The sequence below is a fragment of the Argentina anserina genome, chromosome 5, assembly GCF_933775445.1.
Source record: "Argentina anserina chromosome 5, drPotAnse1.1, whole genome shotgun sequence".
Taxonomy (NCBI): Eukaryota; Viridiplantae; Streptophyta; class Magnoliopsida; order Rosales; family Rosaceae; genus Argentina; species Argentina anserina.
This window is the reverse complement of record NC_065876.1, coordinates 1,539,539-1,564,146: the sequence shown is the minus strand read 5'-3', so window position 1 is coordinate 1,564,146 and position 24,608 is coordinate 1,539,539. Positions and strand designations below refer to the sequence as shown.

Here is a 24,608-nt window from a genome sequence, read left to right as displayed (position 1 = left end):
AACAATAATTACCTTGTTAAGTTGTAATAATATAATATTATGGATTCACGCACGTCATTTGTTTAATAAAATGAAAAACTTAATGTTTCTAGTTTGTTGATAAACTTATAAAACACCGGACTAGAGCGCTGAAACATTTGATTTACTGGCTTTGCATCTTTAGTAAGTAGTTGTTAACCATCACAGCCACAAAAAGAATAACCCTTTATTCAAAAGGGAATAACCCTTATATGACTAGTAATTTGTGGTTCACTCTAATTTTTGAAGAATTATACCATGGTGAATGGTCTGAACATCTAATTAATTGAACCAGACATAGGTGTCCCTATGGACCAAACCTACGATTTGATATCAAACTCATCAAGTAAATGTGCCTAAAATGCCTGGCAGTATAAGGCAAAACTTGGTGGTTGCATCTTCGTAGGCTCATAGTTGATTCCTCTGTGACTGTCGGTGTCATTTTCATAGAAATTAAATATCAATATAAATATAAATCGTAACCAATGAATTGAGATCTGGTATATAAGGCTTAAGGTATTAGCGGACCAGATACATAGGCCAGAATTGGGTTAGACCCATCTTGGGTTTTAACCTGGGTTAGAGTTTTAGCCTTTTAGGGTTCTCCTCTCTTAGAAGGTAGAGCCACCTGAGAAGTATTTTCAGAGAGAGAGAGAGAGAGAGGGAGAGAGGCACCAGTCGCGCCGTGACGGGAGTGGAGCAACCATGGTACACGTCGTGTCTAATCGCAACTGTGAGTTCTTTCTCTATTTCCCTGACATTTTTAAGCACTGTAGATGTCTTATGATCAAAGTTGCTGACTTTGATAAGTTTGGTTAATAAGTTTTGATTTGGATGATAAAAGTTTTAATTTTTCATTTGATTCCGCACTTTTGGTTATTTGGGTAGTGATGGAATTCATGTTCTGCTATAATGTATTTGGTCTTTAGAAAAAGCTGAGATGAACATGGGCTTGATCATTGTGCTTCATATGTTAGAGGTTATTAATAAAGGCTGAATTGTGATATGTGTTAGCTGATGGGTTTCAAAGAAGATGAAATTTTAGCTCAGTTGGTGTAAATTGTAGTTTTTTGTTTGTTTGTTTGTTGTTTGGTTCTGATTTTTTGAATGAAATTGTGATTGTTTTTAGATGACACGACATTTAAGAAGCCTCGTTGTCCATATGAGAAGGAGCGTTTGGATGCTGAGCTAAAGCTGGTGGGAGAGTACGGGCTGCGTTGCAAGAGAGAGCTTTGGGGGGTTCAGTTTGCCCTGAGCCGAATCCGTAACAATGCAAGGATGCTTCTGACCCTTGACGAGAAGAACCCTCGTCGGATCTTTGAGGGTGAGGCAATGCTGAGGAGGATGAACCGATATGGGCTCTTGGACGAGGGTCAGAACAAGCTGGATTATGTTTTGGCTTTGACTGTGGAGGACTTCCTTGAGCGTCGACTACAGACAGTTTAGAGCGCAGTACAACGGAGAGTTGTATGCTGCGTTCAGGAAGGATGCCCGTGTGCTCCTCAGGCAGAGGCATATCAGGTGATCTACCTTATATATATTGTTCTAGAAGTTGATGAAAATACAGTTTTAGTATCATTATATCAGTCATTCAGGGAATTCGATTGTACCATCAATCTCAAATGAATGCCTCTGTTAACATAGGAACAAAATCAGATGCTTGTTTTCTTGATAATGGGTGGTACTGGCTAGTGTATTGGGAAGAGGATAAACTTGGAGCCATTGTTTGGTGTGAGGTCGAGTCTATAAGTTTTGATGCTTATGTATTGTGCTGTTGAGAGCGCGCATTCCTTACATTTGAAAGTTATCTTCTGACATTAATGTCATAATTGTCACTTTCATAGTTCACATGTCCGCAGTAGAGTACTTCCATATAGTCCTTTTCTAGGAAGGTTTCTGTTGTTTTCCTTGTTGTGATTGTCATTCAGCTAATAACCCATGTGATGTTGATCTGAATGAACTATCAGCTTAATCTTGAGATTTAACAAACATTAAGCATCGAGCAGTTCGCCCTTGCTGTATATTATTATGATGATAATGATGGTTTCTGTAACTTTTGGCAGAGTTGGAAGGCAAGTGATGAACATTCCATCCTTCATGGTCAGATGTGATTCCGAGAAGCACATTGATTTTGCCATTACTAGTCCATTGGGTGGCGGAGGCCCCGGTAGAGTCAAGAGAAGGAACTTGAAGGCAGCTGCCAAGAAGGCCTCTGGTGGTGGAGATGGAGATCAAGATGATGAGGGAATGAACACCGAGTTAAAACCATTTTCGTTGAAGTTTAGTCTCGTGCAACACTATTTTGTTGCCGGTTCTGAACTTGATTTTTGAATTTAGTAAACGAAACACCTTTAGCGTGCTAGGATATCTTAAATCAATGGATATTATATTACCTGGTTTTTGACAGAGTTCACCCAATGTTTTCCTTTGTTGGCTGTTGGTATCTTTATACCTGGTCCTTCCGTATATTAACCTTGTTCCTTTTATTCTTTGGTTTCCTTGGAAAAAAGTCACAAAGTCATCTTACTCTTCTTCTACCCAATAACACCAATCTCGTTCTACCTTTGCCAAACCCCAAATCCAGAAATGGACTCCATCAACGTTCTCAAAGGCTACGGCAAGGTAAACCCAGAACACAACCTAGAAGTCCAAGCTCAGAAGATCCCCCACCCACCCAAAAGGCCGATCATCTCCACCCTTGTCATCTCAGCCATCGTCGGCTTAACCTTAGTGATCGGCCTCATGCTCGTAGCCCTCATCCATGAATCCACCACCGAGTCTCCATCCCTATCCACCTCCGCCGAGTCAACCATCAAAACCGTCTGCAACGTGACTCGGTACCCTGAGCCCTGTTTCACCTCCATCTCCTCCATCAACAGCTCTCCTAAACCAGACCTTGTATCCATCCTTAAGCTCTCTCTCCAAGCCTCCATTTCCGAGCTTTCTCATCTCTCTTCGGTGCTCAAGACCATGAACTCCGATGCCGCGATCCGCGACTGCCGGGACCAGGTGGACGAGGCGCTGAGCCAGCTCAATGACTCGGTGTCGGCAATGGTGATGGGTGAAGGGTTGACTGAAGCAAAGGTCAAGGACGTCCAGACGTGGATAAGTAGTGCGGTGACGGACCAAGAGACGTGCTTGGATGGTTTGGAAGAGATGGGATCAACCAGTGTTGATGATGTGAAGAAGAGGATGAAGAAGTCGATGGAGTTCACCAGCAACAGCTTGGCCATTGTGGCCAATTTCAGGGCCATTCTTGACAAGCTTAGCCACATTCCGCTCCATTAGTTCAGGAACAAGTGTTTGACATTTTGGATTGTTTCATTTTCTGCTTGAACATCTGAATTCTGTTTTGTTCTTGGTTTATACATCTCTGTTTGCATTTGTATGTTCAAACTTCAAAGCGGTGTGTAAAAAGGTGTAATTATTCACATCCAATTCAAGTGTTCTTCTTTTTTTGATCAAAAAGTGTTTTATTTCTTTAACTCAATACTTAATTTCATAAGCATGTTAATAATGTGTACATTACCTTTGTCGATTATAACTTTCACTTGAAATTTGATCCTATTGTAGAGAAGACTATTCTTCTCCCGATCCGCTAAAAACACGCCTATACGTTTTGGTCTTGCTTGAAAATCTATCAAGATTACAGATTATATGAATTGAAAGTCATGCTTGATTGATCAGTTTGTAACTTTGTATGAAATATTATGGTTTGTTAGCAAATGATGACCTTATAATTTCAACTCTGGTATCTACTCCCGTGAGTGAAACAGTTTTGATCCCTTAATCTAGTTGAGGACAAGACTCGATCACACATCCAATTTACCATGATCGAATCTCCAGATACAATGTTATTAAAACACATTTTAGCAGACAACTTACCCTTTTGTCCCAATTGGTGTTATTCATTGAATGATTGTGATTCTATAACTCTAAAAGTCAATTAAGAAATGCTTGGTGAGTACTGGGTAGCTATAGCTACATTAATATAAGGGGGACCAAAAATTATTGGATGCTAATTAGCTAAGAGCTTGCATATTTCAACAATATAGAGAGACATGCATCTCACTCTCAGGGTACACTGGAATATTTAAAAAAGGAAAAACATATTCTTCTCATTCTACACATATTACCTCTCATTGGTTGGGGTACAATAACAACTAATATATATTAACTCATATCATAACTAACAACAGATATAATAGAGTTTAGTAGGCGAGAGCATGAGCTCGATCTCTGCTGCATTGATTATTAATTAATGCGGGAGAGGAGTCGAGTAATAAGCTCTTCATCAACCTCTGCAATTTCTGCAGAATCACGCAGTAGTTGAGATAGTCTTTGGCTCAGGTCTCCCACCTCTTGATGCAGGCTCTTGATGTAAGAACAAGTTTCTTCCAAAATGGTAGATGCTGATGCCTGCAACACATGAAACCACAAAAAATTATCAATGATAGTTAATTGTTATATGTGGATAACTAAGAATTAAGAAATTAAAAGCCGTGCATGACTGTCCATAACTATGTTTATCAAACAGGTTTCTGCTTCTTGCTACCATATATAGCTTTTCACCAAGACAATCCAACCTCCACTTAAATGGGGGTAGCTAGTTCTGTTAGCTATGAGGCAAGAAATTCAGTAAATTATGATTGCATTTGTTTTAATTCAATTCCATATATCATGTCTCATTCGCTTGGTATCATATTGAAAAGTTTCCCTTGCAGTAATTAAGTTGGGATGAACTTGATTAATTAGGTGCTTCATGATCTCGGCGTACTGTCTCTCAACATATGCATCTTATATATGCCGAAGTTTTGTTCATATGAGGGCAGAATTAGTACTTAATCTCAGAACATCACGATTTACGTACAGATTGTCGTCAAGAGAGGAAGGAGAGAGTTAATATATGTATGAAATGTTAATAGGAACACTAGTGATCGAATAACATGCATTGAAAATGGCCTGTACCGTTGTATTTCGCCTGTGATTAAGCTGTGGTATAAGTGTTTGTAGTCTTGAGACGAGCTCCTTAACCTCGTCCTCCGTGGGTTGAGAAGCTCTAGTTCTTCGGCTTGACATGGTTTTAGTGTGGCTCTATGACTCTCTTGCTTAACAATTAGCTTCTAGCTTCCTGCGAAGAATGGGAAAGGGGGAGAGCTGAATGTAGGACGCGCGCTGCTTAAAAAGAGTGGGAAAATGAGGCTGAAACAAATGTGGTCTAAATATCGTTTATCGAGATCATATCAATTATGAAGTGAAATAATATATCTGATTTTATCGTATTTGGATTTGTTTGATTTGAGGCAGATAGAGAGTGGTTTGGCTTCACGTACATATGAAGTTAGAGGTTTTGCCTGATGATATTTTCGGATTCCCTGATTAAGATATTAGCGTTTAAAATCACTTTGAATATGAATACAAAGTTTCTGCGTTTGAAGAAGATAAATTTTTTCACTGATTCGAGACGTATCACGTCTCAATTTTAGATTTAGTCATTTTTTATTTTCTCATACAAGTAAAATGATGACATTTTTTTGAAATAAAATAAAAAAGGTCATATATATCGAATTAAAATCATGTTGACCCGATATATTGAATTTTGACCATGTAATTAGCGTCGACCGATGAGTTGAAATAATATATATGATATCTTATTGTTTTCTTAATATCATGAATATATTAGAACATTTATAATTGAGGCCGAGACACAAATGGTCTGGTTAGAATAGGACATCATTAATATTGATATGTTGTTGAGGACCCATTTGTAGTTTGTACAACCATTTGAGGACCCATTTGTAGTTTGCACAACTATTTGAGACTGTTAGCGCCCCATTTCTTAGCTTATGAAGTTTCATCAAAATGGCCAACACACCCTAATGACCCTATTAATGGTTCTAATGAGGGAATCACATCTGCCCCTATTAGGACACGTGGCAAATTTAGCAACCTAGATTGCTAATCATCGTTTTATTATAGCAAATGATGTTACGTACATGTTAACAAAAAGATAATTTGTCTTGGCACCAATATATTTCACCAAGAGGTGTTTCTTTGTTTTGGTGCATGCATGGCCTTGTTCTATATATTTTGATGAATTCCTTTTGTTATAGTTTGGTTCAGTGTTGGCCCTCCGGCCGGTAAGGGCCCTGGTTTTTTTTTTAAATGGGAAAACAAATATGTAAATATAATTTTAAAACTATCCTACAATAGTAAAGCAACGTGTTTAGCGGAGTTGGCTACCGTGTTAATAAACTTTGGCACACCATGGAGGTTCAAACTTCGAGTTCCCACTCCGCTGTTTTGTTTCTTTTTTTTCATTTTGGTCCCCTATTTTTCTCCTCTCTCCTTTGCACAGACCAGGTTTGTTCCCCTGTTTTTCTCCTCATCGTTTATTTTTTGTTTCATTTTGTTCTCCTGTTTTTCTCCTCATCTCTCTCCTTTGCCCAGACCAAGTTTTATTGTTTATGATATCTGTATCCTCTTATTCCCTAAAATGAATCTAGTATTTAATTTCTACTCTAAATTTTCATAGTTAATTTATTTTGAATGACCATTTAATTTTTAAGAGTTTTGGACATTTATGAATCTTAACCGTTAATCTGGCATATGCTTAATCTATACAACTTTTTTTGTAACATTAATTTTAATAATAACTTGACTCATACATGTACGATGCACGTGTTAATTAATCGTACGAGTTATTGTGTAAAGATAAAAAAAAATCAGACTTTATTTGTCGTTACATTTGTTTTGATTTTTATAACACATAATCATTTTTTTGTAATTGTGTTTAATAAAAATAGTATTTTAGGCAAAACAATTTTTGGTCATTTAAAGAGGGTGCTGGCCGTATATAGTAGTATATATAATAATAATATAAGAATTCTTTTTTATATATATATGAAGGGTCCAAAAAAACGTTTAGCTTAGTTTGTTTCTGTTTCAGTCTGAATGGGGTCTATGAAAATGATCTGATGAAGTGACGAGACTGATCAAGTTGGTTAGACCATCCAAATTAATAAACTTGTAATATCCATACATCCATGCATATATGTTTTTCTTTTGTCTCAGGACAAACAAACAAAGAATGCATTGAACATATAATTTGATTAGACTAAACTTTCATATACGTACATCTAATTAATTAATTTCTGAATTTTCTTCCAAAAAAATATGTAACGTCGAGCCAATTAAACCCTAAACACTGAACTACTACATGTAAATCATGGAAATTATTGGATAAAAAGTCCAAATGTCCAATCCCGATGACTGAATTGTAAGTGTTATGTCTAATAACTAGCTAGGAACAAACACATCAGCTACTTGTCCAGTCACAGTTTATTTTGGAAGATGATGGAACTGTCAACAAAGATCAGCCACATCTCTTTTTGTTCAGGATTACTTCAAACAAGTTCCCCGAAATGGGAGTTTAAAGTTCGGTGGAGATCCAAAGAACATCCTAAGTTTCCAGGCCAGAATGCAAATCAAAATTTCAGAAAGAAATACAGTGTTATACATTACTCGATCAGCGAACTGAAACCTGCATTATTCTTAAGAATCGAAGAAGAGTCTGACACCAAAGAAACGAGTCATACTATTTGCTTCTCGAGAGATCTGACATCGCGGTGTCAGAGAGTTGATGTGACGAAACATCGAGAAGTAGTTGAGTGACTAAACTAAACAGGCAATGGTTACGAAGGCGCCATCTGAGGCTGTGACGAATTGTTTGGGAAAATGTCAATCAGTGAGGGTTTTGGCCTCATTTACCAACCAACCTCTCTCTCACAATTTTGGCCCCTAAAGTTCCGGTGCCCCGACGCAGTACTGTACTCGTACCTCTTTCTGCAGCCGGCGCGTGTCACCTGTGCACCAATTCAGTTGGCCTACAAGAACTCTGATGTGAACTTTTCTTATTGAAAACTTTGGTACAGTGTCTCAGTACTGGGTACTGATTAACTCTCTCTCTGTTCATGGACCCCGAGTTCAGTCTTCTTCATCGTCAATGTCTTGCCGTTATCGATCCTAGGCATCTTTTAGAGCAGGGCAAACAATGCACGACTAATTCAATTCTACCCTCTTCGAGCTAAAGGGGAAGATGAAACAAACAGTAGATTGTTCCAATTCTCCACCTAGCTCAGTAATTAATAAGAAGTACTCTCCGAATGGACGACTCACTGAACTAGAAGACGTGCCTACTCTTGCCTTTAGTTTCTTGGAAGCAATTTTACTGGAATTAATTGGTTATATTACTTGATTTTTCTTCATACACATATCAACCTATATATACTAATCTACGAATTGATTGTCCGGGATTCACTCCGTGAATCACGGACCGTGTTTCACGCCACTTATACATGCCAACACTTTCTCTCAAGTTGGTGCATACATATCAACCATGCCCAACTTGCTAAGTGAATCATAAAAAACCCTTTTTGACACTCCTTTTGTGAGAATATCGGCAAGTTACTCTTCTGTGGAAACAAAAGGAAAACTAATGATCTTTGCGTCTAGCTTTTCCTTTATAAAATGACGATCAACCTCCACATGTTTTGTACGATCATGTTGCACATGATTATGCGAAATATCAATAGCTGCCTTGTTGTCACAGTACAGCTGCATAGCACATTTAGGCTTAATACCCAAGTCTTCTAGTAGATTTCTAAGCCATAATAATTCGCACACTCCCTGAGCCACACCTCTGACTCCCTGAACCACACCTCTGTATTCTGCTTCAGAACTAGATCGAGCTACCACATTTTGTTTCTTACTCCTCCACGTAACAAGATTGCCTCCAACAAATGTATAGTACCCTGATGTGGACCTCCGATCGGTAACATTTCCAGCCCAGTCTGCATCTGTGAAGCCACAAATCTCAAAGATATTGTTGTGATTAGAAAACATTACTCCTCTCCCTGGAGCTGACTTCAAGTATCTCAAAATCCTCACAACAGCATCCATATGATCCACACTCGGATTATGCATGAACTGACTCACTACACTTACTGCATATGCAACATCTGGCCTGGTATGTGACAAATAAATCAGGCGTCCAACTAACCTCTGATATCGAGCTTTGTCAGTGGGCACTTGATCTGGATACTCTGCTAACCGATGGTTCTGCTCAATAGGAGTATCAATTGGAGTGCAATCTAACATCCCTGTCTCCGTTAGTAGATCAAAGATGTACTTCCTCTGACACAAATAGATACCATCACTTCCCCGGGCTACCTCAATACCCAAGAAGTACTTGAGTGTACCTAGGTCCTTCATCTCAAACTCTGTGGCTAGCTGCTTTTGTAATCTGTCCACCTCAATAGTATCATTACCAGTAACTACCATATCGTCAACATATATGATTAGGGCTGTTACCTTCCCTTGTTGGTGTTTGAGAAATAATGTGTGGTCTGAATTACTCTGCATGTATCCAATTTTCCTCATGAATTGTGAGAATCTTCCAAACCAAGTACGAGGTGACTGTTTAAGACCATACAAAGACTTTCTCAATCTGCATACGGAGTTACTTGGAGAAGTGGCCACATATCCAGGCGGAAGATCCATGTATACTTCCTCTGTTAGTTCTCCATGAAGGAATGCATTCTTAACATCAAACTGCCTAAGTGGCCAGTTCAAGTTAGCAGCGATAGAGAGCAATACCCGGATAATGTTTATCTTTGCAACAAGTGCAAATGTCTCATCATAGTCTATGCCATATGTCTGGGTGAACCCCTTTGCTACTAGGCGTGCTTTATACCGGCTTACTGACCCATCTGGATTATGCTTCACTGTAAACACCCATCGACATCCTACAGTCTTCTTGCCATATGGTGGAGGTACAAGCTCCCAAGTATTGTTCTTTTGTAATGCTTCCATATCTTCCTCCATTGCTTTCCTCCATTTTGGATCGCCCAATGCATCCTGCACTTTGTTAGGTACTGATACAGTAGATATTTGATTCACAAATGACTCATATGACTCAGATAATCTTTTGGTAGATATAAAATTGGCCACCGGATACTTGGCTTGAGTCTGAAGGGTAGGTTCATATTTTTTTGTTGGTTGACCTCGAGTAGACCTATTTGGCAAAACATATTGTCTACTATTAGCCTGAATAGAATGACTAACCTCAGATAAGTGATCTTCTGTACCAGGAGAGCATTGATCAGGGATATAAGTAGTACGAGATACATGAGGGGCAGTTGTGTTGTCAGCTTCCGGTGCCTGAATCTCTTGAGTGACGACCTCCGGTGGTGCATGTGTGGCTGACACTTTGGTAATCTCAACAGATCTTGTTACCATATCGACTGGCTCACTTGTCTCCCCCTCTCCATGATACAGCTCTTCAAAATAGGAATTCTCCCCCTGAAGAGCAGTATCAGAAGAGGAAAAATAACTCATATCCTCAAAAAAGGTAACATCTATAGTGACATAGTACTTCCGAGTAGGGGGATGGTAGCACCGGTACCCTTTCTGATGGCTGCCGTACCCTACAAACACACATTTAACTGCCCGGGCATCTAACTTAGAACGCTGATGTTGTGGAAGATGAACAAAAGCAACACAACCGAAAACACGGGCAGGAAGATTATGAAACGAGGGTAATTTGACATGAGATGCAAGCACCTCATATGGAACTTTCCCTTGAAGAACACGAGATGGAAGACGATTAATAAGGTGGGCGGAAGTAATGACAGCATCACCCCAAAGGTATTTAGGCATGTGGGCACTAAAAAGAATACACCGAGCCATATCAAGTAAATGACGATTTTTCCGTTCAGAAACCCCATTTTGCTCAAGTGTGTAAGGACACGTTGTTTGATGAACAATCCCGTGTGCGTTAAAGAACTCCTGAAAGACATGATTCATATATTCCCCCCCCCATTATCAGAACGAAGAACTCGAATGGTAGCATTATATTGTGTTTGGATATTGGCATGGAAGGCACGAAAGGCTGGAAACACCTCATTTTTATTCTTAAGAAGAACAATCCAGGAAAGACGTGTGCAATCATCAATAAAGGACACAAAATAACGCATTCCTGAAATAGTAGACTCTTTAGAGGGTCCCCAAACATTAGAATGAATTAATTCAAAAGGAAGAGAACTTTTAGTAGAAGTACTAGGGGAATAGGTAGATCGATGACTCTTGCCTAAAACACATGTCTCACAACATAAACAAGACTCGTCCACACTAAGAAATAAAGTAGGCATGGATTTTTTCATAACACTAAAAGATGGATGCCCTAAGCGACGATGCCATAACCAAACTTCACTTAGCTTGTCAGAAGTGGAGAGTAAAGCGGTCCGAGACTGTCCCCCTGTTTTTTCCCCTGCGTATGTCAGATCCAGATGAAACAACCGGCCCCTCAGATACCCCCGACCAATTGCCCGTCCGGTGAGAAGATCCTGAAATATTACATACATAGGAAAAAAGGTCACAGAGCACTGAGCGTCAGCGTTCAATTGGGGAACAGATATCAAATTATGAGATAAAGCAGGGACATAAAGGACATTGTGAAGCTCTATGGTGAGAGTAATACGAACGGACCCTGTCCCTAACACGGGGAATGCCTCACCATTAGCATTAGTAACATAGGGTACGGGTGGATGGGACAATACGGTGAAATAAGATTTGTCATAAGTCATATGATCAGATGCACCAGAATCAATAATCCATGTATCAAAACTAACAGAGTGAGAAATATTAAAAGCCATACCAATTGGACCGCGACCAACGATGGTGACTGTAGGTGCTCCTCCAGCAGTATGATGATCATGCCCAACCACTCCATAGATATCGGGTTCCGGAACTAATTGAAGAGCTGCTTTCGCCTGGGGTCGATAATGAGGCCTCTTAGGCCTAAGGTGTGGATATAATTTCCAACATGTCGTACGAGTATGGTTAGAATCATGGCAATAAGAGCAAGGAGGACGAGGCTGATTCCCGAAGCCTGGTGGTAGTCCCTGTCGGTGAAGGGGAGCGGAAGCTGTTGGTGGAATGAGTGGTGCCAAAGAACGAGCATGAACAGTGAGACTGGAAACGACAGCCGGTGCCTGAAGACTACTCTCCTGCTGAGACTCATCCTTTCGGATATAGGTGAAAGCGGTGAGAAGGCTAGGTGGTTCGGTCATTCGGAGCAATTCGCCTTTTTGCACTGGTATGCTTTGCATCGAGACCTTTTAGGAAATGGTGAACTCGTTCAATCTCCTTCTCTTTTTGGTACCAAACAATATCCTCTTGATTTTTGATCATGCAAGGACGTTTCATATCAATCTCAGCCCAAATATTCTTTAGTTTGGTGAAATAGTGTGCCACCGGTTGCCCATCCTGATGTATTGCCAAAGCTGTGCACATTAACTCATGAACCTGTATGAAATCAGAGTCATTAGTAAATAAGCCGGCTAGTGTCTCCCATATTGCCTGTGTAGTAACACATGCTTCCACCAAATCAACTATCTCATCATTTATAGCCTTCCACAAGACAGACATGACAAGACCATCATCGTCGTCCCATTTATTGTAGGCAACAACATCCTCAGGACTAGGAGCCTTAGTGACGCCGGTGACATGGCCCATCTTGTGCATGCCGCGAAGATGAGCAGCCATAAGTCGTTTCCATTTACGGAAATTGGTTCCATTGAGTTTGGCGCCCCCAAATGAACCGCTGTCAGAACCTTTGACAGATACTTCGAAGGTCGGAACATCAGGGAACTGAGAACCCTCCGCTTCATGTCCAGGGTCCATTGAAAAAAAGAGACAATGTAAAAATCAGGGATTAGAGAGCAAAAAATGCGAGAAAGGGAGAACAATCTGTCGCCGGTGCACTTGCACTGTCGGTGAGTATGCACTGATAGAAGCTGAGTGGACCGGGTCGGGTTGAATGGACCGGGTCGGGTTGAATGGACCGGGTCGGGTTGAGTGGACCGGGTCGGGTTAAATGGACCGGGTCGGGTTGAATGGACCGGGCTTCTCGGATCTGGGCCGGATCTGGGCGGGTCGGTTTCGGGCGCGGAAGCTGTGATTTTTGGCAGCGCGATGCGGCGGTCTTGACGCGGCGATGCTGACGGAAAGAGATGCCGGTGGTTTGCAGCAGCGGGACGGCAACGAGATCGGAGCTTTGTCGAGGCACCGAGGGGCTCGCCGGTGTCGAGGGGCTCGTCGTTGTCGATGGGCTCGTCGGTGTGTCGTCTGTGTCGAAGAGAACGGCGCTCGTCGAGGCGTCGAGGAGGTGAGGTTGCAGCAGCGGGAGCGACGAGGAAAGCGACGCTCGTTGGTGTTGACTTCTGGAGCTCGGGTGAGCTGCACGTCGCCGGAAAAAAAAAAACAGTCGGTTATTCCGACTGACTACCGGAAGCTGCAAACACCAAACCCAGGTAAAACAGAGCACGGCTCTGATACCAACTGGAATTAATTGGTTATATTACTTGATTTTTCTTCATACACATATCAACCTATATATACTAATCTACGAAGTGAATCACGGACCGTGTTTCACGGCGTGTTTCACGCCACTTATACATGCCAACAATTTTTCGTCAAAATGATTATGAGTTTAGGGTATGGACATTGTTCATGAATTGTGCAATATGATCCGATATAATATTGAATAAGGGAGCTAGATTGCCTTCATCGGTATGATCCTGCTAAAATTCTCACTGGTCGATCGACTCTGGCGACAGACCAGTTACGCTGTTGTGTTTACTGTTGAATATTCTCGGTTTTTACTCGACAATATTCATATTACAGTCTGACGTACGTTCCAGCTTGAAATCCACCTTGTTTTCATCAAATTAACCGACCTAGCTAGCAAGCCAGCTCCGGTCCTATTCTATATGCATATTAGGCATGCATGCATGAATGGCGAGCATCAGCTCTGACCCATTAGTTGAATTCTAGCGATGCAATAATATCATTCAACAGTGGTCCATGCACAGCGCGCTGCAGGATCGAACAGTGTAGGCTTTTCATTTAGACTCAGATCGAACAGTAAGTTATGTCGATGATCTTGATAGGAGAAACCTCCAACCTGTCTATTAATTAGTAGACACGTTACCACCAAGCTTACCTTCTATAGCATAAATGCATGATGAAGATCGATCTGTGATTCAAATTCTTCAGGACGATCGATCGATTTGCATGGGTTACACATGCATGTCAGACGAAGCTCTACTCTCTGGGGGTGGTTCCAACCAGAGAGAGTACTAGTACATACTAGGGTTGCCTCATGTTGAGAGAAAAATATATATCCGAAATATAGATATTCAGATCGAATTCGAAGCAAAGGGTGTTGAAGGGTTTATGGTAACGTGGTTGTCTCCAAAGACTTGGAACAAGTAGAACCAAAACCGGTGTCCCTTTCCTCTCGGCGTGCTAGTGTAGAGAGGAAGTGGACATAATCGATCAACTTTTATCTTTTCAAAGCTAGCAGGCAACGATTTTGTTCAGTAGTTATGTCACGGCAAATAAAGAGAAAATGACTTGCTAGGCAGGATCGAGCAGCTAGCTAATTAATTTAGGACATAGTGTCATAGCTGGGCAGCAGAGAGCGACAATGGTGTGGGGAACGCGAACAGGGTACGGAGATTGATGGAAAAGACGACCTTTTCTTCAGATGCCAACAGTTGATGATCTTCATTCCTCCTAGCAAGCTTGCTTCCATCAGCATGGTGTAAGAGTGTCTGTAATCAAGTTGCGTTTAACCTCCAAGTATAGTCTTAACAAGATTGATCCACATTCCCCACTCTTGTCATGTTCAGTATGTGGGAATAAGATTTTCAGTTTCGAAGTATCATCGCCAGAGAGAACTGAGAGAAGTATAAGGATGACACAACAATGGAGCAAGAGTATATAATATACCATATCTATGTAAACTCAGAAATAACATTTATCATTTAGCGCGGATGAGCAATCTATGAGAAATTTTGATCAGAATGTAACAACTAATCGAAACAGTTTTCTCAATCTGCAACTACAAAGAACTGAACAATTAGTTGGGGGTTTTCCCCCAATCTCCTAATAAAAATAAAAAAAACAAAGACTTGAACAATTTTCCTGAAAACTGGAATGATTGTTTCTCTTCATGTACAACACAAAAACACTTGGGGCGTCTCTCAGCTTGTAAATACTCTACTCTTCACAATCTTCTCTGCCTCGGCCATGTTCAAATGTCTGATCCCTTTCTCCTTCATCCATGTCTCTCCTACCAAACTATTTTGAAGTTCTTCTTCCCCCATTTTTAACAGTTTTAAGCCCTCACAAACTCTAGGGAAGAAACCCTCAGGTCGCAAGCACCAAGCCCCAAATGCCCCAAATAATACCTCTAGATCATTGCCCAACCTCTCAACTCCTCCATCGTGAAATTTTGCATTGCTCATTAGAATACCACTGAAAAACAGTCGATCTATTCCACCGGCCAAACTTCTCCACACCCCAACAAAGTCTACTGCGTTCAAATTAACTTCTACCACTGATACTTTACCTTGCAAATAATTAAGGGCACCAACTAAATACTTGGATACTGTCCAACCGTCCTCACCCTTTTCCTGCCACTGCCTTCTGTTCTTCACATAATCTCGACATTCAGCATCGAATCCCCTCAATATAACAACAGAAATTTTCTCAGCCCACTCTATTCTAAATTCCTCCAACTTTACAGTGTCTTTGTAGAAAATACCACTTTCAAGACCCTCAACTGGATCTAAATTACTTTCTTCTTCACCAACTGACATTCCTGATTGGTGGTACTGAGTTGACCCAATTTCAAGAAAAAAGACATCCACACACCATTCCTTCAAAACAGATTCAAAGTAGCGAGCAGCATTAATGGAGTTGGCAACCTTGATTAAGGCATCATTGTCTGTCAAGGCAGTGAGACCTTCAGCTTCTTGACACCTAAAGAGTAAGCAGTCTAAAAATCTGTGTATAATAGGTTCCCCAGCTAATCTGAGAAACTTTGACCTCATAGAGATTCTAGGCAATGATCGGCAACGATCAACCACAGATGATAGGCATTGGAAATAGGCACTGGAAATTGCAGGAGCCTTGTGATCTTCAGCATCAGATAAAAGACCTGCTCCTTGTACTTTTGTTGTCCAATTTCTCTCATCACCAGTTTCAAGTTTCAACTTATCTAGTATATCACTTAATTCTATCTCTGCCCATATATCAAGCCAGTCTGGCCGATCACAAAAAACATTAAGAGAAGAAGCCTTTACGAAGTTGCCGGCGTCCTCAAATGAAAGTGTGATTCCAGAATGTTCAATCAGAGACTTGATTTTTTTATCAAAAGATATCATCAAATCCACAAGATGAAGCCAATATATTTTGGCATGTTCCTGAGTATCCATTACACCATCCTCATCAGGGTGAGCGTGTTTTGGGAATATCTCTTTTGCCAAGTATGTTGATAAGGAGGATACCATTCCTGAAATCCATTCTTCTCTGCAACTGTACCCTGTTAACATTGCTTCATCAACCAATGGTTGCAATAGCTCATCCATAGAGTCAACATAATCCCTAGTGATCTTGTAGACAAGAGCAAATATAAAATCTGGCTTCTCAATCCATTTTGAGAAATGGTGTTGGGATGCTAATGCTATGGGATTTACAAGCTCTTCAATCACCCAAAGTGGCTGGTAGAGAGCGAGTTCCCGATTATAACCCTCAAGTTGCCGCAATTTTCTCCGTCTTTGCAATTCCTGTAGGCTGCAAAGGGCAAAAAAGTTTTCACAGTACTGGTCTTTGAGATCTCCTTGCATTGTGAAAAGAGGATTTTGAGCATCATTTGATCTCCCTGAACCTGGATTTGAGGAGGTTAAAGTTGAAAGAGGTGGTGGCCATCCAAGGGAAGTGAGAAGTGCTCTGTGATCTGCTATAGCCTGAGGCCTTAGAATGGCCAGAGCCCTGTCTACTCTATGATCAACCGCTGATACAAGATGTGCCCATTGAGGGTGCGTCTTTGTAACTGAAGTTAAAATGTCTTCTGTCAGTTTAAGGGTTTTAATAGCGACCAGACGCAGTTCCTGCAGCAAAATTATATCACATCAGAAATACTGATATATGAAACTTCTTTGTTTCAAAAGTAAAGGGTGCTTACCTCTGAATTCTGTTTCACTGAATGCTTCCATGAGTTTTTCTTCATTGTGGAAGATACAGCATCTTCAATATCACCAATCATAGCTTGAAGCTTCACTGCTGTCTCTGATGGACAAAACCAAAAAACCACGAATTGTCAGAAAGTTGCATATACATGTAGTAAGCAAAAAAAGAAAAGAAAAAAGAAGACATAGGCTAAGCTAATCGAGCAATAATTGCACACAATAAACAATTAGAACGGAGGTGATTCAAAACAAAATGGACAATTTGGCTGGATGATTTTGATACTCCAGATAAGGTTTCTTGCTTTTAGAAAAAACAGTACACTATGTATAACATAGTGCAGATCTGGAGTTCTTCTAGGCATTTTCTGCAACTTTAGCCCTCTATTTACCCTAAATAAACTCATGATATCACAGCCTTTACAACAGTAGAGGCATTTAAATGCAGCTCAATGAAAACACTTAAAAAAATCAGAACAGAGCATACAACAGCTCAAAGACAACTTTTCACTGGACTAAATTTCTTACTGGTAACATTCTCTTCTCAAACACATAAGTGAAGCATCAACAATGTACAATTTCAATTATCGACGTTACGAGGCATTAATTAAAATCATCCTAGAATCATACACTTGTGATTTCGAAAACAAGCGAAACAAGTCCAATGCTTGCAACAAAAACCCAGGTCCTTGAGATTCTTTGCTTACCCGAATATGTTCTAACAGACTCAACCCTCGCCACCTCCCTCGCCAGCGCCGGCAGCTCCTCCCCCACTATCTGCTCCACTCCTCCTTCTCCATCTTCAGTAAAAAAAAATCACAATCACAATCACAATCACAATAACAATAACAGTCACAGTCACAGTCACAGTCACAATTAGTACTAACATTGAAAGCTAGAACGAAATTCAAGAGCTTCAAAAACAGTGACGTAAGCGGACCTGAGCTGCGGGAGCGAGTAGAGGACTGGAGGCCGGTCAGCTGGGAATTGATGAGGCCTAAGAATCCGTGGGCGCAATCGGAGACGGAGGCGTAAGCTAGAAGAGAGGATCCCAGGCTCCGATTGAGGTCGATTAGGGCTTGATCCAAGTCGCCGCACCGGGCCTGGAGCTCCGAGACGAGAGTCGGAGCCTGGCTCAGATTCTGATTGCTCCGGAGCTTAGTGTTGAGGAAGGAGAGGATCGACGGCGAGAGGTCCGACGCCGGAGGCAGCGGGGACTGGACCACCGACTCCATTTACAAGGCAGCGCGTGAGGTTTACCCAGGCCCTTATTGCTTGCTTGGCTTTCTCTCTCCCAAATTGACTTCCAGATTCTGGAAAATGGTTTCTCGGGTCGACCCGATTAGAATTACACCACACACTTGGGCTTGATCTTTGGACATTTCTGAATAGTGGGCTTCATCCAAAGCCTATATCAAATGAAAGTAAAAGTCTCTGATCTGTATTCCGGTGACAAAGCTTTAATTTTCCGATATGTCCCCATCGTTGTAAAGAAAATACAGTTGTCAACAGAACTATTCGCTAAGTGGTGCATGTCAGACTACGTAGCTATAATCAAACTTGTTATTATATCAAGATGTTCTTCTTATAGTTATTGCGAACCGGGGTTTAGGTTTCATGTCTCTCCTTTCTCCCGATGTTATATAGTGTTCAAAGTAACTACGGGTTAGAGGCAGCCGTATTGGCCTTGTTAAATAAATAAATAAAACAGAACACGAACGAAAATATTTTGGACCTGGGCCTCTTCATGGCGCATCAATCAAGCCAAACACAGATTTGGGTCTTAGACCTCAAATAAATTTTATCCTAAGGAGGGGTCCGAGGGGAAGCCTAAGTTATCAAATCCAACCTTCATACGTCACCACCTTCCTCAATCAAACACAAAAGATTGGTTTGGTTTATTTGAATTTTTAAACCTAGAATCTTCCATTTTAACAATTTATTTGTTCGTCGCTTTCCAGAGTGCTAATCTTGATTGGCTATATTTATATGAGCATGCAAACTAAGAAGACAAGAACTCTGATACTCTGGCATAGTTGATCATCTCATTCTTTATAAAATAATAAAATAAAATAAAAACACTATCCCTCTGTTAGATATGTCGCCTTTTCTATATAGTGCAAGATAAACCAACCCACCATCATAAAACGCACCTAAATTGACAATGTTGCAGCACAATGGCTTTAACACATTGGACCACTTGAAACACGTCAAATTGTCAATTTGGGCACCAAAGGCTAACACATTTTATAGTACTATGGCACACAGTAATGCTACCTTTTGACCCTCCCCCCTTAGGCTTTAATCTCTAAGCTCCCCATGGTGGCTGGTGCCCGGTGGAGACCATTTGCATAGTAGAATTTGATAATGCACTTCTCTTCCCACCCCCAAATAACCCTAAATCAAAGCCTAATTCATAGGAATGTGGTTCCGACTGTTTGGTAATTGTGACAGAGATTGGAACCTACACCTTTGTCACTCTATCTTAATGCATCCCCTCTGATACGTTACATCAGTGGTAGACTACCTAAACCAATAATACACCCAACTTTTCTACCAAAAAGATTATACAGTAGGGTTCATCTACCACAGAATGATCCGGTTTACAAGTGCATTAATCCTTTTACTGTTTACCCTTGTTTCTAAAGATGCCCTTTTGGTACAGCACCAAATGAGGAAAGATTGATCCTAGCAGTAAGAAGTGTAGCAGTTAACACTTAACAGTAACTGTATCAGCTCAAAAATGGGCACCTGTTCTTTCCATGGAGTCCTTGATGACATCACCCCCCCCCCCCCCCTCGGAAGATGGAACCAATTTTGCCATCTTTAAATTCCAAAACTTTCACACCAGCAGAGGCAGAGTTTGAGAAAAGAGTCAAAGAAGAAACAGACGCAGAGAGAGGAGTCAGTAGGGTTCTGCAGAGCCCATATCGAAGATGGAAGCAATAGAGTCTGGGTTAATAAGGCATAGCAGAGCCCATGTGACCTCTGCAAACACTTCAATGGATTTATGGGATTGGCTCTTCTCCTCCCACAAAGATCTAATTTCATTTTGTCTTTGCAGGTGAAAGTACACTATGGAGCAGAGTACCCAGGGGGAACTAAGTACTTTCTTTTTCTAGGATAGTAAACATGGGGCACAGTAAAAAGAAGAATATGACCATGTGGTTTATAACTTACCCAAATAGAAAAGTGAGATAAAAGCAAAGGAATCAATTATAGAAAAGGGAGAAGAATATTTAGAGGTCTGAATGATTGCAGACTTGTACTTTTACATTTATACCCACAGGGACCTGAAATCCCAGATTAAAGTATTTCCAAGGCTGCCAGAATAGTTTGTTCCAAAGGTTTAAATATATATACATGCCCACTTCTTCTTCTTCTGCTGGCTTAAAAATCCCAACAATAAGCCAGAAAGATTAACTAATGCATATGCAGAAACAGAATTTAAAGCTCAATGGATTTTCCATGTAAAAACAGACCAGCTCATTCCTCATTTCCTTTCCTCTTTCTAATTGCATACATTCCTAACCAGAAGCCAAGTTTTCTATACATGCAGTTCTCTGAGAAACAACTGTCATAGAAGAAAATAACTTCCCATGAAATAAAAATAACAATTCCCCTATTGCCTCTTCCCTCATGCAGCATCCTACAGCCAAGTATCTGTTTCCTACTTACAGGCGACAAATGTCATAGCAGAAAACAGTGGGAAGTAAATGGATGTATTTACGCTTATAATGTAGAGATTTATAGCATTCCTGGACACATTCAAGTAAATGAAAATTTTTATTTTTGATACGCAAGTAAATGAAAATTGCACAACTCCTGAGCAAGCAGTTTTTGTACTAGTGATTTGCATATGTACAATCTTTTTGATTTTCTGGCAATGTAGTGCATACTGTCTTACTGTTTATGAGATTTATGTTCTACGATTACAAAAAACAACCCTGCTCTGGTGGGCAATTAATCAATATTTTACCAAAGAAGCAATAAGGTGAAACTAAGTGCGACCGGTCATAGGAGTTCACTCAAGATTTTACACTTCATTCAGGAAATTATGTAGACAGGAAAGAGGAAAACCTGATCCAACTTAATCAATATTCCCATCTCCAACTTGATCTGAGGGTAGCTGCAGAACCAATTGGAAATTCTATTCACCATGCAGTTCCTGTTTTACATTCTCTGAAATACCACATTTACAATTTAACTTACAAAAGGTAAAGAGAGTCAAAGCCGCACAAAGCAGAGAAGGTTTGTGTTCTGAATCTTTATACTTCAGATAGGAGATAAAAGATTGAATATCATGTACATAAGAAGAAGTACAGGGAAAATTCAAAGTTCACTCCTCAGCCAGATCATAAAAGTAATCAATCACCTAAATTAATTTGTGGTCCATTCAGACTCTGTAAAACCAGCTAAGCAACACAGAAGTGCATATACGAGCTTCCTACAATCAATTATACATTTATAATAGAAACCTAGACAGGTTAATTTTCCTCCTATTTGGGAGGGGAAAAGAGAACTCAGAGTTATATTAAATTGATAAATCAAGGAAATGAAGGAAGAATGAACCATTACATAATTCTGCAATGTTTTGATGGAATTATGAAATGGACATCACAACCTACAAATGTACCAGTACTTCAGCTTATTCATTTTTGATGCTTCTACATGATACAACCTTTGAAAAGCTCTCAAAGTAACAAAGATGTAAATAAAAGAGATGCAACACACTAAAGGTAAACTTAAGAAACTTTTGAAAAAGGAAACTAACTCTCCAGGCCTCTTTTCTGTAAATGTATCTATGACTCTAGATTAACCTGAATTGTCTCATTTTGAGAGCAGAAATTACCCAGAAACTGGAACCCAACTTGAAAGGCGAAAACTGTAAATCCACCCGTCCAGCCAGCACATGGTGTCACGGAAAGCGGACACTTCAGCATCCCATCACTGCACAATTATAGACAAAGCCTCCTGGATCCTTTACAGCAAGCAGGTTCCACTGCGGCGGACCTTCATCGGGCACCCAAGAGTTGATTTCAATTTGCCCTACGGTGGAACCCCTAGGTCCACCAATTACAATTAACCGATTACCACACGCCCGAAATGCTACTCCCCAACCATTCATTGAGGATGTCCGCTCAGGCAATCTCCCAATGATAACCCACACATTCCTCTCCTTATCATATTTTCTCACCTCCTGTTCTGCATAATCTGCAGCATACAGTATGTTATTTACAACTGCAAGCAGAGGAGGTGCCTCAGCTGTAGCAGGCATATCAGTTGCTCCATCCCCTCCACTTTTTCTAGGGTGCATGTTAGGTATCTCAGTCCAAGTCCCCCTCTCCAAATCATAAATCTCCCCACAGCCAAGTGCATTTGAGCTTCCCACTCCAATCCCGCCTATGACATAAAACTTGCCATCCATAAACACCCCAGAAGACATTTTTCTAGGCTTATTCATGCTTGGAAGAGTCAACCAAGTTCCAGTTTCTGAATTGTAAAGCTCAGCAGTGTTCAAGATATCGCCACGTGGATTACAACCGCCAGCTAGAATAGCAATTTCCCCATTGCTAGCAGAAGCAAACAAGCACCTAGGTGTATTCATCAATTGGCCGGATGACCACCTGTGTGTCAAAAGGCTGTATTTGTAAACCACATGGGACATATAGTCCTTTCCAAATACAAGAAGTTCGGTGCCAACGGCTATAGACTCCTTATCTGAACACATGAAACATCCATTTATTTCCATTTTAGGCAAAGGCATCCAACGTCCGCGATCTGGATTAAATGCCCACCATTCAGAGAGAGCACAAGAGAAGTAAGCCCAATGTTCTACAATACCCATTCTTCGCCTCAGAGTGTATAGTTCTCCACTTCGTATTAGAGAGCGGAAACTCCTACACAACATGGCAACTGATCCGTAATCAGCCCTTGAACAACGAAGGAGACAGTTTATAGAGACATCCCTTCCAAGTTGGTGAAACAATGAATTGGGATCGTAGTTGTTACTGTCTTGATCCTGGTCATTTGGCTGGTCACAGTTGGCATGGGAAGGAGCAATACTCTGGTAATTTGGCTGGTCAGATTGGGCATGGTATTGATCAAGATTCTGATTGTTTGGCTGGTCACAGTTGACATGAGAATGAGCAAAATTCTGGTCGTTTGACTGGTCAGATTTGGCATGGGAAAGGGCAAGATTATCCATCACTGCTTCCACTCGATCAACAGTATCTGCATGCTTGCATGCCTTCCTCAATGCCACCTCTTCCCCATCTTCAAGTGGCCGCTTACTGTTGGACAATTCAAGAACCCGTTGAGTGTTGTACATCCACTGACTCTCTTGCTCACACGAGCTCGGAAGCTGCCTCGAAACAAGATATGAAGGACCCTCCAACATGCTGTTGAATTGAGCTGCCGCAAAAGAAACCTTTCCATTGTTATCCATCAACACAAAAATAATTCAGAGAACAAAATGACATAAACACCTTCATCAAAGCCCCCAAAATAAATCCCAATCTTTGAACCTTGAATTCAATCAATAAATCACATAATCCCAGAGCAACAAACAGGGTTCAAATCAAGAAACCATGAACACCCATTACACAGAGCATACAATTCATAACAAAAACAGAAAACTTTCCATTGATATATCTCGATATTGGGTCTATCAACACCTCACTCTATACATCAAATCAAACAGCAAAAAAATTCACATGCAACAATGCATCGTAGATAAAAACAATCTACACTATAAAGTCTTCCAACTCATCCATATCAAGTTAAAATACCAAACTTTGATCCAAAACAGAAACCTTCATGCATGAATCCAATCCCATCTTCACTTACCCAAATCAGATCTCTGGTTCTAAAAAAAAAAAAAACAGGAAACAGATAAGCAATTGGAAAAGGTATTATCCACATGACAGACTGTAATCAAAGAAAAAAGATTAATGCAGCAGTAAATCCCAACACAAAGAACCTCAATTTAACACAAAAACAAGAGATCCATCCACCATTCCATTTCAATATTAACTCCTTCCCATTTTTTCTCTCACCTTCAATCAAAACAAATGAGTAAACTAAGCAACAGAAGAAGCAAAACAGAAGAGACACTAAACATAAAAAGCAAAGACAAGACAAGAAAGTAAACAATAGCTTACGATTTTGGCGTGAATAAGGCGTGGAGTGCCCCAGCTCTACTTGTTCTACTTCTTCTTCTTCTTCCTCCTCCCTGTTGGATTCTCTGTCTCGCTCTCTCTTTTGGTTACTGGTTATGCTCGCCGGTGCGGGGGAGCATTGTATATAATAATGGGGTGTGCATATATAGTGCCAGAAAAAGAAGCCAAATTTAATTAATGTTTTTGGAGAGAAAAAATTAAAAAAAAAAGAGGGGAGGTAGTGACTATTGAGTGGGGTCTGGACGGGCTAGGTTCGCCGGGTGTGGATGTGGGTTTGAGGTAGTAGAAGAAACTGAAACCGCCAACGGCCGCC

At 40.6% G+C, this 24,608-nt stretch overlaps 5 protein-coding genes across 7 annotated transcripts; 2 read left to right on the top strand and 3 right to left on the bottom strand.

The window, feature by feature from the left end:
- The first annotated feature begins 608 nt into the window (after positions 1 to 608).
- LOC126793611 (pectinesterase 1) lies at positions 609 to 3,487 on the top strand. Its single transcript, XM_050520178.1, has 3 exons — positions 609 to 751; positions 1,148 to 1,539; positions 2,082 to 3,487. The coding sequence occupies exon 3, from the start codon at positions 2,605 to 2,607 to the stop codon at positions 3,304 to 3,306; it is 702 nt and encodes a 233-aa protein (XP_050376135.1). The 5' UTR covers positions 609 to 751; positions 1,148 to 1,539; positions 2,082 to 2,604; the 3' UTR covers positions 3,307 to 3,487.
- Positions 724 to 1,464, top strand: LOC126793893 (40S ribosomal protein S9-2-like). Its single transcript, XM_050520522.1, has 2 exons — positions 724 to 751; positions 1,148 to 1,464. The coding sequence occupies exons 1-2, from the start codon at positions 724 to 726 to the stop codon at positions 1,462 to 1,464; spliced, it is 345 nt and encodes a 114-aa protein (XP_050376479.1).
- Positions 3,488 to 4,265: 778 nt separating the features above from the next.
- Positions 4,266 to 5,097, bottom strand: LOC126795929 (transcription factor ILI4-like). Its single transcript, XM_050522656.1, has 2 exons — positions 4,987 to 5,097; positions 4,266 to 4,437 (listed from the first exon to the last, which is right to left on the bottom strand). The coding sequence occupies exons 1-2, from the start codon at positions 5,095 to 5,097 to the stop codon at positions 4,273 to 4,275; spliced, it is 276 nt and encodes a 91-aa protein (XP_050378613.1). The 3' UTR covers positions 4,266 to 4,272.
- A 9,831-nt stretch (positions 5,098 to 14,928) lies between these two features.
- LOC126793706 (RINT1-like protein MAG2) lies at positions 14,929 to 18,392 on the bottom strand. The gene is made up of 4 exons (XM_050520303.1): positions 18,055 to 18,392; positions 17,822 to 17,914; positions 17,114 to 17,217; positions 14,929 to 17,039 (listed from the first exon to the last, which is right to left on the bottom strand). The coding sequence occupies exons 1-4, from the start codon at positions 18,347 to 18,349 to the stop codon at positions 15,129 to 15,131; spliced, it is 2,403 nt and encodes an 800-aa protein (XP_050376260.1). The 5' UTR covers positions 18,350 to 18,392; the 3' UTR covers positions 14,929 to 15,128.
- A 3,213-nt stretch (positions 18,393 to 21,605) lies between these two features.
- Positions 21,606 to 24,395, bottom strand: LOC126793885 (F-box/kelch-repeat protein At1g74510-like). Of its 3 annotated transcripts, XM_050520514.1 has the most exons (4): positions 24,278 to 24,331; positions 24,097 to 24,172; positions 23,964 to 23,982; positions 21,606 to 23,528 (listed from the first exon to the last, which is right to left on the bottom strand). In XM_050520514.1, the coding sequence occupies exon 4, from the start codon at positions 23,512 to 23,514 to the stop codon at positions 22,051 to 22,053; it is 1,464 nt and encodes a 487-aa protein (XP_050376471.1). In that variant the 5' UTR covers positions 23,515 to 23,528; positions 23,964 to 23,982; positions 24,097 to 24,172; positions 24,278 to 24,331; the 3' UTR covers positions 21,606 to 22,050. The 3 variants fall into 3 exon arrangements, with proteins under 3 accessions (XP_050376471.1, XP_050376472.1, XP_050376470.1); XM_050520515.1 differs by lacking the exon at positions 24,097 to 24,172 and having other exon boundaries at positions 24,278 to 24,391; XM_050520513.1 differs by lacking the exons at positions 23,964 to 23,982; positions 24,097 to 24,172 and having other exon boundaries at positions 24,278 to 24,395.
- Positions 24,396 to 24,608: the final 213 nt, after the last annotated feature.

Excerpts from the sequence above, each read along its gene's own strand:
- LOC126793706 (XM_050520303.1), bottom strand. The coding sequence starts at position 18,349 with ATGGAGTCGGTGGTCCAGTCCCCGCTGCCTCCGGCGTCGGACCTCTCG. Across the intron at positions 17,218-17,821 it reads GTCTGTTAGAACATATTCGG|AGACAGCAGTGAAGCTTCAA; the intron begins GTAAGCAAAGAA and ends TTTGTCCATCAG. Across the intron at positions 17,040-17,113 it reads CAGTGAAACAGAATTCAGAG|GAACTGCGTCTGGTCGCTAT; the intron begins GTAAGCACCCTT and ends ATTTTGCTGCAG.
- LOC126793893 (XM_050520522.1), top strand. The coding sequence starts at position 724 with ATGGTACACGTCGTGTCTAATCGCAACT. Across the intron at positions 752-1,147 it reads CGTCGTGTCTAATCGCAACT|ATGACACGACATTTAAGAAG; the intron begins GTGAGTTCTTTC and ends GATTGTTTTTAG.
- LOC126793885 (XM_050520513.1), bottom strand. The coding sequence starts at position 23,514 with ATGTTGGAGGGTCCTTCATATCTTGTTTCGAGGCAGCTTCCGAGCTCG.
- LOC126795929 (XM_050522656.1), bottom strand. The coding sequence starts at position 5,097 with ATGTCAAGCCGAAGAACTAGAGCTTCTCAACCCACGGAGGACGAGGTT. Across the intron at positions 4,438-4,986 it reads ATCACAGGCGAAATACAACG|GCATCAGCATCTACCATTTT; the intron begins GTACAGGCCATT and ends CATGTGTTGCAG.
- LOC126793611 (XM_050520178.1), top strand. The coding sequence starts at position 2,605 with ATGGACTCCATCAACGTTCTCAAAGGCTACGGCAAGGTAAACCCAGAA.